This window comes from Corylus avellana, chromosome 6 (assembly GCF_965113065.1).
Source record: "Corylus avellana chromosome 6, dhCorAvel1.hap1.2, whole genome shotgun sequence".
NCBI classification, from domain to species: Eukaryota; Viridiplantae; Streptophyta; class Magnoliopsida; order Fagales; family Betulaceae; genus Corylus; species Corylus avellana.
The window spans coordinates 11,288,988-11,301,655 of NC_142495.1; the positions used below are offsets into that span (position 1 = coordinate 11,288,988).

The 12,668-nt window shown below is 38.5% G+C and overlaps 1 protein-coding gene across 1 annotated transcript; it reads right to left on the reverse strand.

Moving 5' to 3' along the window:
* Positions 1-750: 750 nt before the first annotated feature.
* LOC132186502 (GDSL esterase/lipase 1) lies at positions 751-3,371 on the reverse strand. Its single transcript, XM_059600480.2, has 5 exons — positions 3,031-3,371; positions 2,828-2,949; positions 2,022-2,240; positions 1,692-1,947; positions 751-1,145 (listed from the first exon to the last, which is right to left on the reverse strand). The coding sequence occupies exons 1-5, from the start codon at positions 3,305-3,307 to the stop codon at positions 910-912; spliced, it is 1,110 nt and encodes a 369-aa protein (XP_059456463.2). The 5' UTR covers positions 3,308-3,371; the 3' UTR covers positions 751-909.
* Between the last annotated feature and the right edge of the window lie 9,297 nt (positions 3,372-12,668).

The following is a 12,668-nucleotide window of genomic DNA, read 5'->3' on the forward strand; positions in this document are numbered from 1 at the left end:
ATCAATATGTTCTTCTTGTATATCTTCCATGTGTTTATCATGTGTCATAGAAGGAGGAAAAACTGGACCCAAATCAACACATCCTTAATTGACATACTCGGCCTTTTTAATCTAATCCATATCTTCAATGGTTTAATATTTTTCTAAGACATTTTCGCAAAAAAAAAGAAAAAAAAAATTGAAATTAAATTATAATGTAGTTATTGAAAATAAGTGTAAGAATTGGAAGAAGAATTATTAAGCGCTGAAAGCTAAAAGAACCTTCTTAAACTAGAATATTCCAATAACCAAAAATTTAACATTTTAAATGATTTTAGGGTGTCTTCAATTGTTAAATAGGCCAAAACTTTCTAACAATTTCTGCTTTTAGTGCATATAGGTTCAATAGTTATGCAAAAATTTAACTAACAACGATTAATAATAAGTATGTTAAAATAGTTTTAGTGTGACTAAATGTGTTACACGCAATATTTTATAACTTTCTTTTCTTGTTTTTTTGAAGTTGGTTTAATTTTGATATATCCACCCAACCATCACCATATGGAAAAAATAAATAGTTGTATGAATTTAATGAATTTCTCTATAACCTTTCTTTTCTTTTGTTTTTATTTTTCATTATTACTATCTATATTTTTTGCTATTGTGCTCACCACAAAACCAGAATTATAATCATGATTCACAATAAACTTAGAACAACTTCAGCAATCAAGAGTACTAAAGCCAATCATTCCAACAGTTGAGAGTAAGATGAGAGGATTTGAAGTACACAGCATATTTATTAAATTCAGTTGGTTGGTGTAAACCATCCATACCTTTTTTCTTCCTCTTTTCTTTATTTTATTTTGATATGTTTTTATTTATTATGATAATATTGATGATTCCCTTGTTCTGTATCAAATCTTACATTATTCAAAGTTCAAACAGAGCTTTGAGATTGTAAGGTGCAGTAATATTGGAAGTTCCACTCCACATTAGCTTAGCAAGTTGCTGGTTGGCCCTTTCAGACAGATGAGCATTGTCAAAGAAGATATGATCACTTGCATTCTCACATAATTCATACTCTTTCACTGACCTCTTTCCTCCACAACTCTGTATTCCTCTGTATGGACCACTTCCACAGCATGCAATCTTCCCTTCCTTGAACCCTTCACAACATAATCACAACAAAGATATTAATTATTAATAGTATCACATTGGGATTTAAAATAACCAAAAAAAATAAATTTGGTCCATGTGATTTTAACAAATTGCTCTATGAGTTTTAAAAAAGTGATTAATCACTTCATAGGGTAAGCAAAAAAAAAAAAAAACAAAAAAACAAATTAATCACTTGTTATAAAAATTGACAGAATTTGTTAATGTACTAAATGAAAGGTGTTCAGCTACCCCCTCGGAGCATACCTAGGGTTGGCTGAACCACCAATGGCCATGGGGGTCATTTTTGTCACTCAAAGTGGCAAAAAAAAAATAAATAAATAAAATTGAGGAGGTTTTGACACCCCTTCTGGCCGACCTGATTCGTATTAATATAACATATTAATGGATTCTGTCGACTGTTCTAACAACAATGACTAATTCGTTCTTTTTTACTTAAATATTAATCATTTTTTAAAAAACCCTAAATCACATTGACCAAAAATGCATTTATCGCAGAAATTTACTCAGGTACGAGAAAAATGGGCATGACATACCATATTTTGAAGGGTTATTTATGCTTTCACTAAAAGAAGTGTACACATCGGCGAATGAATATCTGAATCCATTGAGCCGACGCTCTAGCTTCTGGAGGACTTTAGGAAATGCTGCATTATGCAGTTCTGCTAGTGCTGTAAGTTCCTCCAGGCATGCACCTGTATTTCCTGGTTTTAGTGCTCTCGCGAATGGTACACAACCCAATGGCGGCACGCTCACAAACCCGAATTTCCTTCCTCCTTCCTTGTATATTTCCTAGCACATCAAGATACGGTTAATTATGAGAGAAAATATATATATATTGGTTGAATGGTGCTAATTTTTCTTACTTTGATCACAGTGGTCAAGTTGCCGATCACCATATCTACAAATTCTTGTTGAGAAATGGATTGAAGCAGGCTGGAGTTCGTAGCATAATCGTTGCTTCCAATGTTAATTAAGTAAACTGATCTTCCTAAAAATGTCTTGGTTTCTGCGTCACCCAATTTTTTTCTAAACAGGCTCGCTAAGTTCTTGAAAAAACCTAGTTGAGTCTTTAGGTCTATCACCTGCGGGAAAAAATATCTATTTCAAAAAATATCGCAGAACTTGTTAGAGCATCTCGAAAAGAATAGTCAAATCTTACGATTATGGGTGCTTTTTCGTCTCCAACAGAGTAGGTATCTTAACTTTTTTTGATTTAGTGTGAATAGTAAATAGGCTTATTAGCCTATTCACTATTCACACTATAATTTTGTTTTGTTTTTTTTTTTTTTCACTTTTTTTCTTTCACTCTCTCACACACAAAATAATATTTAAAGAAATAAAGAATAAAATAGAGAATTTATTAGTGTGTACGAAAAAAATAAGTAGTTAAAATAAAAATTTGTACATTTAGTAGCTATTTTGCTTACTTCTACTAAAGATATACTCTTAGCACACAGCATATGTATTGTTGAAGAATTACCAAAAGCAAGTGACGCCTATGGAAGGATTTGAAATTTGGGCACTATGCTGTTAAAATTGATAAACTAATGATTAAGTAATTAAATTTATCTCTTTCTATAAGCTTAAACTTATGAGATAACTAGTGATTTAACAATAACAACACGCTTGCTCATATAAGGAGGCATTGCTAATATGAAAGATTACATACATATCCTTGGAGAGTTTCAACAAGAGCACCAGCTCCAGCTGATGCGAAATTTGCCCCGTCAATATAGCTATGATAACCAGGATGTAGATACGGTGTAATTAACGGTAACTTTGCGTACTCAGCTGAAAAACAAAGCTTTAACAATCAATTTAACAACAGTCAATGTCTTAAAGAAAAATGAGAAGTAACAATATCGATCTTACCAATGAAATCTGAGACCAGACGGCCATCGGAAAATCTACCGGTGGGGTACTTAAAGAAAGTTTCACCGTACGGCCCAAAATTTGCCTGTAAACCGGTAGTTGTGTTGATATAGTTATTGTTTCCAGGATCATATAACGAATCCCCAAAGATGAATAAGGAAGCATGTTTTTGTGGCAGGCAAAGCTTACCCTCATCCAACTGAACAGAGTTGGAGAAAGGGAAGAGGAAAGCCAGTACCAGAGAACATAAGGTGTATAGCTTTGTGGGCATTGCCATCTTCTTCTCTGATATTTGGATGATTCAAGGAAGAAGATAGCCTCTTATAGTGACATAGAAAACGTTTTCTACAAGGTCAATTTGTCCTTTTTTCGAATTCTTCAATATTAATATTATTATTTGAATACAAATCTAAAAAACAAGCTCGTGGGATATGTTGAAGCTTCTCCAAACGACAAATTAAGGACCAACGACCGTGTGACTATTATGTAATTTCACATTCTAGAACTCTCGCGCCATCGCGCGGGCCCCTGTGCTTTTCGTTTTCAGGACTTCAAGTATTCTCCTGTGTGATGCACAACAGCTTAGAACAAGTCAAAATATAAAAATCAACATATATCATGAAAAGTATTATGAGTTGTCATGTTTATCGTTAATTTGAGTTGTCTTGTCTGTGCCTCTAACGGTCCAATCCAATCCTTACGTGGTTTATAAGAAGATGAATATTTGTTAGAAGTCTGACGCACAAAATGTATTTTAGCATTAAAGTTTGGTAGTTTCTTATATATATTGGATCACTATACAATCTGAAGCACCCCAAACAGGGTCGGAGCCAAAAAATTTTTTATGAAAATGAGCCAACCCAATACTTTTTTAATGTTTATTTTTTCGGTGCTTAGGATTTATTTATTTATTTACTATTATTTTTTTATAACAATATTTTCTTTTAGTCAGTTTTTATGAACTAAAGACTACCCTAAACTATAATTATCGAATAAAAATTAAAAACTATTGCAATTTACAATCAAATAACTATAGTTATTAAAATAATAAGTAAATAACTATAATTTATAATTTCTTATTAAATACCAATAAAAAAAAAAGAAGCAAACTTCCTATACAAACTTTTCAGAATGCCTGTTTGGCAACACACTTTTTGTATTTTTTATTTATTTATTTTTATTTAGTAGGGACTACAAACTCTTTATACAATTAGTGCTTCTAAGTTTAAATAGATAAGGACCAAAAGATTTATTTGGTAGAGACTACAAAATTTTTATACAATTAGGGCTTTTAAGTTTGAATGGGTAAGGGCCAAAAGATTTTTGGTGTTATCATTCTCTTCAAGAAAAGAGAAGGGTTTTCAAATGCTCCATGTTAGCTTAAGTTTGCATGCTATTATGGTTTGTTATGTTTACTCATTAAAAGCTTAGGATGAGAATTCTTACATGATGATTTGAGGATAGGAGCCTTATATGCATTCTAGCAATTAAATTATGTATGTTTTAGGAACACGAATTGTATGAACATTCACCTTTTTCCCAAAACAATAAATGGTTAATAGGTGAAGGTTTTAAAATGTGGTCGATACAATTACAAAGAAGAATGTATACTTTTGAAAGAGAGATGCACCTTGTTGGGTCATGGATCAGCTTTATAAGGCCTAATGGATCCCAAACCCGGTCTCCACGAGTCCGGTGAGCCAACAAGGCCTCGGACAGCTTAGCCCGATGAGGTTTCGGATGCCTAGTCCGAGACCCAACTCATAGGCCGAAATAGTCAATAACCGAAGGGCACGTCGATCATTCTACGATAAAGATATATCTATATTCTACCAAATCAGGTGATCTTATCCCACATTTGATAAGATCATTTAAAATATAGACCCGCTATCAACATATCAACTACCCCTATACAAACGGGATAGGCCATCATTTAAATTTAGAAGGTTATCTACACTGATCAGGATGCATGATAGCTGTCAGTGCCTAAGTTGTATACGTCTGACCGAGGACTACTCGGACATCCTCATCTAATGTCAAACGGAAGCCATATCACTTATCCCACGATCTTAGGCTACTAAAATCATGGAGTGGCTAACAAACCCTATCATTCTCAAATAACTGCACAGCGGATATTGAGGGATAAGGGATCCGAGATGTGTGGGGAATCAAACTCCATTTCATGCCTATAAAATGCAAGTCACCTCTCAATGCTAAGGTAATCGCAACCTTTGCTTTTCAGCTTTCTTGTTGCTTCTCTCAGATCACTGACTTAGGCATCGGAGTATTCCTGCTAGAGCACCACCGGGGACTCTAATCCTATTGTTTGTTCTTGTGTAAAGGCCCGACGCATCCTCGGACACCACGACATCACCCGAAGAGTGTGCCACGCTCCTCCTCGGAAAACTGTGCATTAACACACCTAAATTTCAAGCCAACCATACAAGGAAAGCAATGGTTTTCCTTTGTTTTTCCAAATGTTGAAGAAAAGTCTAAGTCAATGATTTGATTTGATAAGGGAAAATTTGTCAAGTCTTCTTAGAGACAAAAAACTTAGCTCCCCTTCCTTTTCTGTGCACACATTATCCCCACTTTGACGCAATCATATATATCTCTCACTATGTTAAGCCTCCACATTGTAAGTCCTATGCTTTTACTTTTTTGAGCAATATATGTTGTGATGCTAAACAAGTTGGTTGTTGAATTTAGATACTGCAATTGATAACAAAACAATTATTTGGCTCGTTTATTTTTATTTTTATTCTTTTACAAGCAATAGAAGAAGCTATGACCCCATAAATTCTTATAAATCCCACATCGGTAAATCACATTAGATTTCTAGGCCATTAATTTCTAACTGCTAGGCTAATTAGTCGAGTGAGTCCATCCCATTTTCCCCCCTTCTCTTTATATAACTATATAACTAGGAAAAAGAGCAATCAGAAATCATGTACAAACTGTTAGGGGAAAGATTCGGAAAGAAAACTTTTAAGTAGAGAAGAAGCCATTAGAAGCTCTGCTTTAATTTATACTTTTCATCCAACTTGGGAGTTTCCCCCTCACATTGCTGCCACATTGGCAAGGGTTATGCTCCTTCTGGCCACAAAATGATTTTTTTGGGTATTACAATCACACACTAAATGTTCTTTGCCTTTAACGGTGAACTCTTTTTCATTGAGGTTCAACAATGGCACTTTGCTCACTTGGTCGACGCTTAGAATATACCTTGCAGGATGCGATTTCGAATGCCATAAAAGGATTTGGCTTCTCTCACTGAATACCAATTGGTTTTTAGATGAGATAGTGATGTAGATCAGAGTGTTTGGGATTTAATTAGGAAGACCCATGTGGATGTAAGTGTGGAGGCACCACGAGGAGTGGTGCCAAGGAGAGTCAAGACAAGATCACAGACTCGCGCAGAAGCTGAAGCTCGTTTGAACGGCCATCGTAGAATCACAAACCGACTTTATTTATGTTTACTACTAGGGTTAGGAGTCTAAGGGCTATAAATACACGCGTATAACCCCGAGAACGTAGCTTTTGATTATATTTGAGTTTTTATCAATAAGAAGTTTCAAAGTTGAGTCTTTTCATGTTTTTCATTCAAACCCTACATAGACTCTAGCGTTTTGAGAAGATTTCTTAGAACTTTGATAGACTCAAGATCTAGAAATATTTATTCGCTCTTTATTGTTGTTCTTCTTTGCAACCCACTAAGTCACGCTGCATTAGTTGGTATCAGGGGCCAAGTTGCTTTCCATGGCTCCAATCATAAGGGGAAGGGGTAACCGCTATGCAAACTTGCACGACGTCTATGAGCATGAGGAATTAGTTCGTGGAGAACAAGAGGCGACATAGTGGCAACACATGGAGGAACAATTTGAGGCTATCAGGGATCAAGTTGAAGTCCTCACTACCCGATTATCCAACATGGGTGGTCACAACGGACGTCATCATCAACCCCCACTGCACGTTCCGAAGGAGGAGGATGAACATTGACGATGGGTATGAATATGAGAGCCCTTTTGCGGAGCACTGAGCAAATGGACGTTAGCCCTCTGCGCAAGCTCATGCCAATCGGTGGGAGAACAGGTTCAAACTCGACATTCCAAAATTCCAAGGGGGTCTACAACTCGAAGAATTCTTGTATTGGGTAGTGGTAATTGGAGAGGTTCTTGATTTCAAAGGGGTGCCTGAAGATCGATGGGTTTCTTTGGCCGCAACCAAATTTCGGGGGAGAGTTGCGGCATGGTGGCAGTAATTGAAACAATCTATAGTGCGGCAAGGCAATAGGAATTGCCTCGATGCCCTTTTTAAGTCACTCCAAGCGGTAGGGGGTAGGGTGTCGCTCCGTCTCTAGGGCCAACATTCTTACTGAATCTTCCACCAGGACGTTCTCGCAATTGCCCCAATCAATGACGAGTTTGCAAACCTTGCCTCCAATAATGCATGTAGATTTAAAAAGATTGTGGTGCTGCCTATCTTCACCCTCCACCTTCTGGGGTGTAAAGCACACCCTCCTAACCACCAAAAGAAGACCATCATCCCTAGTGAAAAACTCTTCGTTGACCTCTCTGTAGTCGTCGAAAGCTGCCTCTTGTTCCTTTTCCATCACCTTGCTCATCGAAGGCTTCTCCCAAGTCAATAAGTAGACCCTCGCCATACTTCTCTCCTTTGCGGCAATCCGCCATCCTATGGCCCAGTTCGCCACATGGAAAGCACTTGGGCCCGTTAGTCGCCTCAGCCCAGCTTGATTGCCCCATTGTTGTTGAGACCCTATTTTGGACAGGTGGTTCAGTAGTACCTCGAGCTATGAACGGCCCGCTCGATCGATTATTTCTTCCACCGCTTCATTGGGCAAACTGGCCTAAGAGGCCTCGCATGAATGTCTTCTCTAACAGCAACGCCCATTGGTGGGCTTCCGAGACATTGGTGGGGTCAAAGAGATTCAAAGAATCTTGGATATGTTGTCGCAAGCCTCCGGTGTATTGGGACACTAGTTGATCGTCTGATTCTACTAGATCTACCCGTGTCAATAATTTGTAGAATTCTTCCGTGTACTCATCCACAGACTTCGAACCTTGGCTCAAATTCTACAATCGTTGGTACATGGTTTGGGTGTAGTTGTGAGGTGAAAACGTGAACTGCATGTGCTTCAACAGTCTCTCCCAACTGTTGATGCAATAATATCTAAACGTTGCCTTGTGTCTTTTTCAATTGGGTCCAAGTACAAAGACAAGACATGGTGTGATGTGATTGCCATGGACGCATGCCACTTATTATTTAGGAGGCTATGGCAATATGACCGGAGTGCTCATCATGATGGACGGAAGAACACATATAGCTTCATGGTGGATAATGTAAAGGTAACACTCCTACCAAGTTTAGGGCTAAACCCTTAAAAGGGGAGGGCCAATCTCAATCTCTCTTGGCAAAGTAGGAGTTTATCACGAAGATGCTAGCTTCAAAGGTTTTGTATGTGCTGTTGGGCAAGGAGAGTAACACCACGGGGGTGGTGCCAGAATCGGTCAAAGGGTTGATGGAGGAGTTTGCCGATGTATTCCCAACAGAACTACTCGAGGAGCTCCAACCTTTGCGCGACATTCAACATCAAATTGAATTGGTGCCCGGATCTAGTCTACCTAATCGACAACACTACCATATGAGCCTCAAGGAGCACAAAGAGTTAAGGCGAGAGGGGTTATTGGCCAAAGAGCATATTCGGTAGAGTCTGAGCCCATGCGCGGCACTAGCTTTGCTCACTCCCAAGAAAGATGGCATGTAGAGGATGTGCGTAGATAGTCGAGCCATCAACAAGATCATAGTGAGGTATAGATATTTTATCCCTCAGTTGGATGATTTATTGGATCAGCTGAGTGGAGCGACGGTATTCACAAAGCTTGAGCTAAAGAGTGTGTACCACCAAATTCGGGTGCGGCCAAGTGACGAGTGGAAGATGGCGTTCAAGACACTTGAGGGGCTCTATGAATGGTCGGTGATGCCATTTGGGTTATTTAATGCTCCTAGCACCTTCATGCGGGTGATGAATCAGGCATTTCGCCCTTTCATCGGGAAGTTTGTGGTGGTCTACTTCGATGATATCCTCATTTACAGTTATGAGAATGAGATAGATCTTCGACATGCAAGTGAAGTACTCCTTGTGTTATAGAAGGAAAAGTTCTTTGCGGCACTCGCCAAGTGTTCCTTCATGACAGATTCGGTCCTTTTTCTTGGCTATGTGGTGTGATATGGTCTTTTTATGTCCAAAAATATCAATAATAAAAATAACCACTCACAATAAAATGAATTCTTGTGGGATAGGGTTATATAGAGGGTGTCGTTATCAAGCTTTTCAAGATTAGATATAACTCAATTTAAAAGATGATTGATTTGTTTTGTTTTAAAACTAAATGCATAAAAGTAAAAGTAAAGATAAATAGTATGAGAGATAGAATAGGGGGTTGATTTCTCCATTAATTGCATACCAATGGTTAACCATAAATTAATAAGAAAAATTCGTATTATGCATGATATAGGGCTCATCTCACTTGAGTAGTAAAAAAATTACTATCATTAAGAAATAAGTAAAATCCATCTTCAGTTCGCACGGATCGTCTGCCTAACCACTAAGATGCGGTACGATCCGTCTTCCTTATGTATGGATTATCTAATTCTTTAATAGGCTACACACAATTAATGAATAAGCATAACCCATCTTCAGTTGGCAAGAGCTGTCTACCTAAATTACACTAAACTAGGGTATAGTACAATTCGTCTTCCCTAAGCATGGCCTATCAAATCCTATTGATCATGTGTCAGTGAAAACCATTGTATAACAATCATTCATATAATCACAAAAAATATGAAGGATTGAGTTCAATCAATATAAAAGACTTTCTAAAACAAGAGAAGAATTTCATACTGATTGAATATAAACATTACGATCAATTCTTACAGTTATATAATCATCATGCATATAGAAAAACCCAAATTAAAATACAATTAAACCATTGTTACTTGGAAAATACTACATCAACGCCCTATTACGAATTAGTTGCTCAACCTGGTGCTGGGATGGCCTCCTGCCATGTTCATTTTCTATTCAACTTTCGAAGCTTCCAAGAAGATAATTTCTATCTAAAACTAAGCGCACCTCTCTTCAAGGCTTAGAGACCTATTTATAAGGAGGGACACATGGGGTGGGATAAGACACTCCAAACCGTAGCGGAATAGTTTAATTGGCTGAGCATGAGGAAGGAGGTGGAGAAGTTTGTGCGATGCTACAGGGTATGCCAAGTGTCCAAGGCAACGGTTACTAATGCCAGATTATATATGCCACTTCCCATTCTGGAAGGTCTATGGACCAACGTGAGCATGGACTTTGTGTTAGGTTTGCCATGGACCCAAAAAGGTAATGATTTCATCTTTGTAGTAGTTGATAGATTGTCTAAGATGGTTCATTTCATTCCATGCAAGAAAACCCTTGATGCTGTGAATGCGGCACAATTGTACTTTCGGGTGGTCTATTTACTCCATGGCTTACCATTGGCCATAGTATCCGACCGTGACACAGGGTTCCTTAGCCATTTTTGGCTGTGTTTTTGGTAGTTGTCTCACGCGAGACTCGATTTCAGTAGCACCTACCACCCACAAATGGATGGACAAACATAGGTCGTCAATCGGTCATTGGGGGCATTACTTCAGAGCTTGGTGGGGGAGCAGCTCAAGTCGTGGGATCAGAAGCTATACCAGGCCGAGTTCGCCTTCAACCTGTCAACCAACCGAAGCACTGACCTTAGTCCATTTGCCATCATTTATAGGAGTAATCCTTGTGCCCCGTTGGATTTGGCGCCTATTCCCGATTTGAAGCGAACACATACCAAAGCTAAAGGCCTCATTGCCTCGATACAAGAGGGCCTCGAATCTACATGAGTCGACGGCAAGGTATAAGGTGGAAGCGGAGAAGAAACGGCGTGGCCTAGAGTTCGAGGAAGGGGATTTTGTGTGGGTTGTCTTGACAAAAGATAGGTTTCCTATGAGGGAGTAAAACATATTGGCTGCCCGCAAGATTGGTCCGATATAGATTGTTGAGAAGATCAATCCAAATGCCTACCAGTTGAAGTTTCCTAGCCACATCAAGATGTCTGATGTCTTTAATGTCAAACACCTTGTTCCGTTCACAGGAGACTCCTCAGATGAGGATGTGAATTCAAGGGCAAATTCTCTCCAACCTGGGGAGGATGATGTAGATCAGAGTGCCTAGAATTTGATGAGGAAGACCCATGCGGATGTTAAGTGTGGAGTAACCCCAAGGAGTCATGCCAAGCAGAGTCAAGTCAAGATCATAGACTCGCGCGGAAGCTGAAGCCCGTCTGGACGAGGAGATGCAATCACTCAGACGCTAGTAAACCCGAGAGCCTCGTTCGGAGTCTCATTCGAAGCCAGTCCAGACGAGCCTAAACTAGAGAGCCTCGTCTTAAGTCTCGTCTGACGCCCATCCGGACAAGCCTAAACCCGAGACCCTCGTCTGAAGTCCTTGTCCGGAGACCGTCCAAACACTTATGTTATTGTAACGCCCCCAAAAGGGTCACTATAGTTATTTTACTTCTTTTGCTAGCTTTATTTCCGTGACCGTCCAGACGGCATTATGTTCCATCCGGAAGACCATTGTAGAATCACAAATGACTTTATTTCTGTTTACATGCTTATAACCCCGAGAACGTAGCTTTTGATTATATTTGTGTTTTTATCAATAAGAAGTCTCAAAGTTGAGTTATTTCATGTTTTTCCTTCAAACCCTAAATAGACTCTAGCGTTTTGAGAAGATTTCTTAGATCGTTGATAAACTCAAGATCTAGAAATATTCATCAATTCTTTATTGTTGTTCTTCTTTGTAGCCCACTAAGTCACACTGCATCAAATGGTCAAAGGTCTGATCCAAAAATGGTATGAGAGCCAGGGTCATGGGTTTGAGTCGTGGGAGTGTTATGTTGAGGGAGGTTCAACAATGCCACTCTACTCGCTTGGACACTCTGCTCAGATATGCCTTGCGGGGTGCGATTTCAAGCCATAAAAGGATTTGGCTTCCCTCATTGGGCACCAATTGATTTTTAGATGAGATGGTCAAATGCCCAATCCACACTTTTGTTGCCCATATATATTTTGATTAAATCTTTTCATAACCAATCATGCATTGTACCTTGGTTGTGTGCTATTTTGTTCAATCTTGAATTGAAACACTTATTTATTCGTCAGTGCTCTTTTTCTCTTATGTAGTTCTACCAAATCATAGATGCGGTTTTCATTCAGGATTTCATTTCTCCCTACATAGCTTTCAATCAATCATTTTTCTAGTCATGTAGCATAACCTTTTGAGAACTTTCTAGCTCTCCCCCATCTAAAAAAAAACACATTCATTTGTAGAATTACTAAAAGGTTGGCACTTTCTGGTAGATCTTCTTAATTGAGTTTTAGTAGGTGGTTCTAAAGCTCGCTCTCAGTGGTGTTCTTGTTCCACATTATCAACAACAAGCTCACTTTTTCTATCAACTGTATCAATATATTTTTCTTGTATATCTCCCATGTGTTTATCATATGTCACAACCAAATTAACACATCCTTTACTGACATGCTCTGCC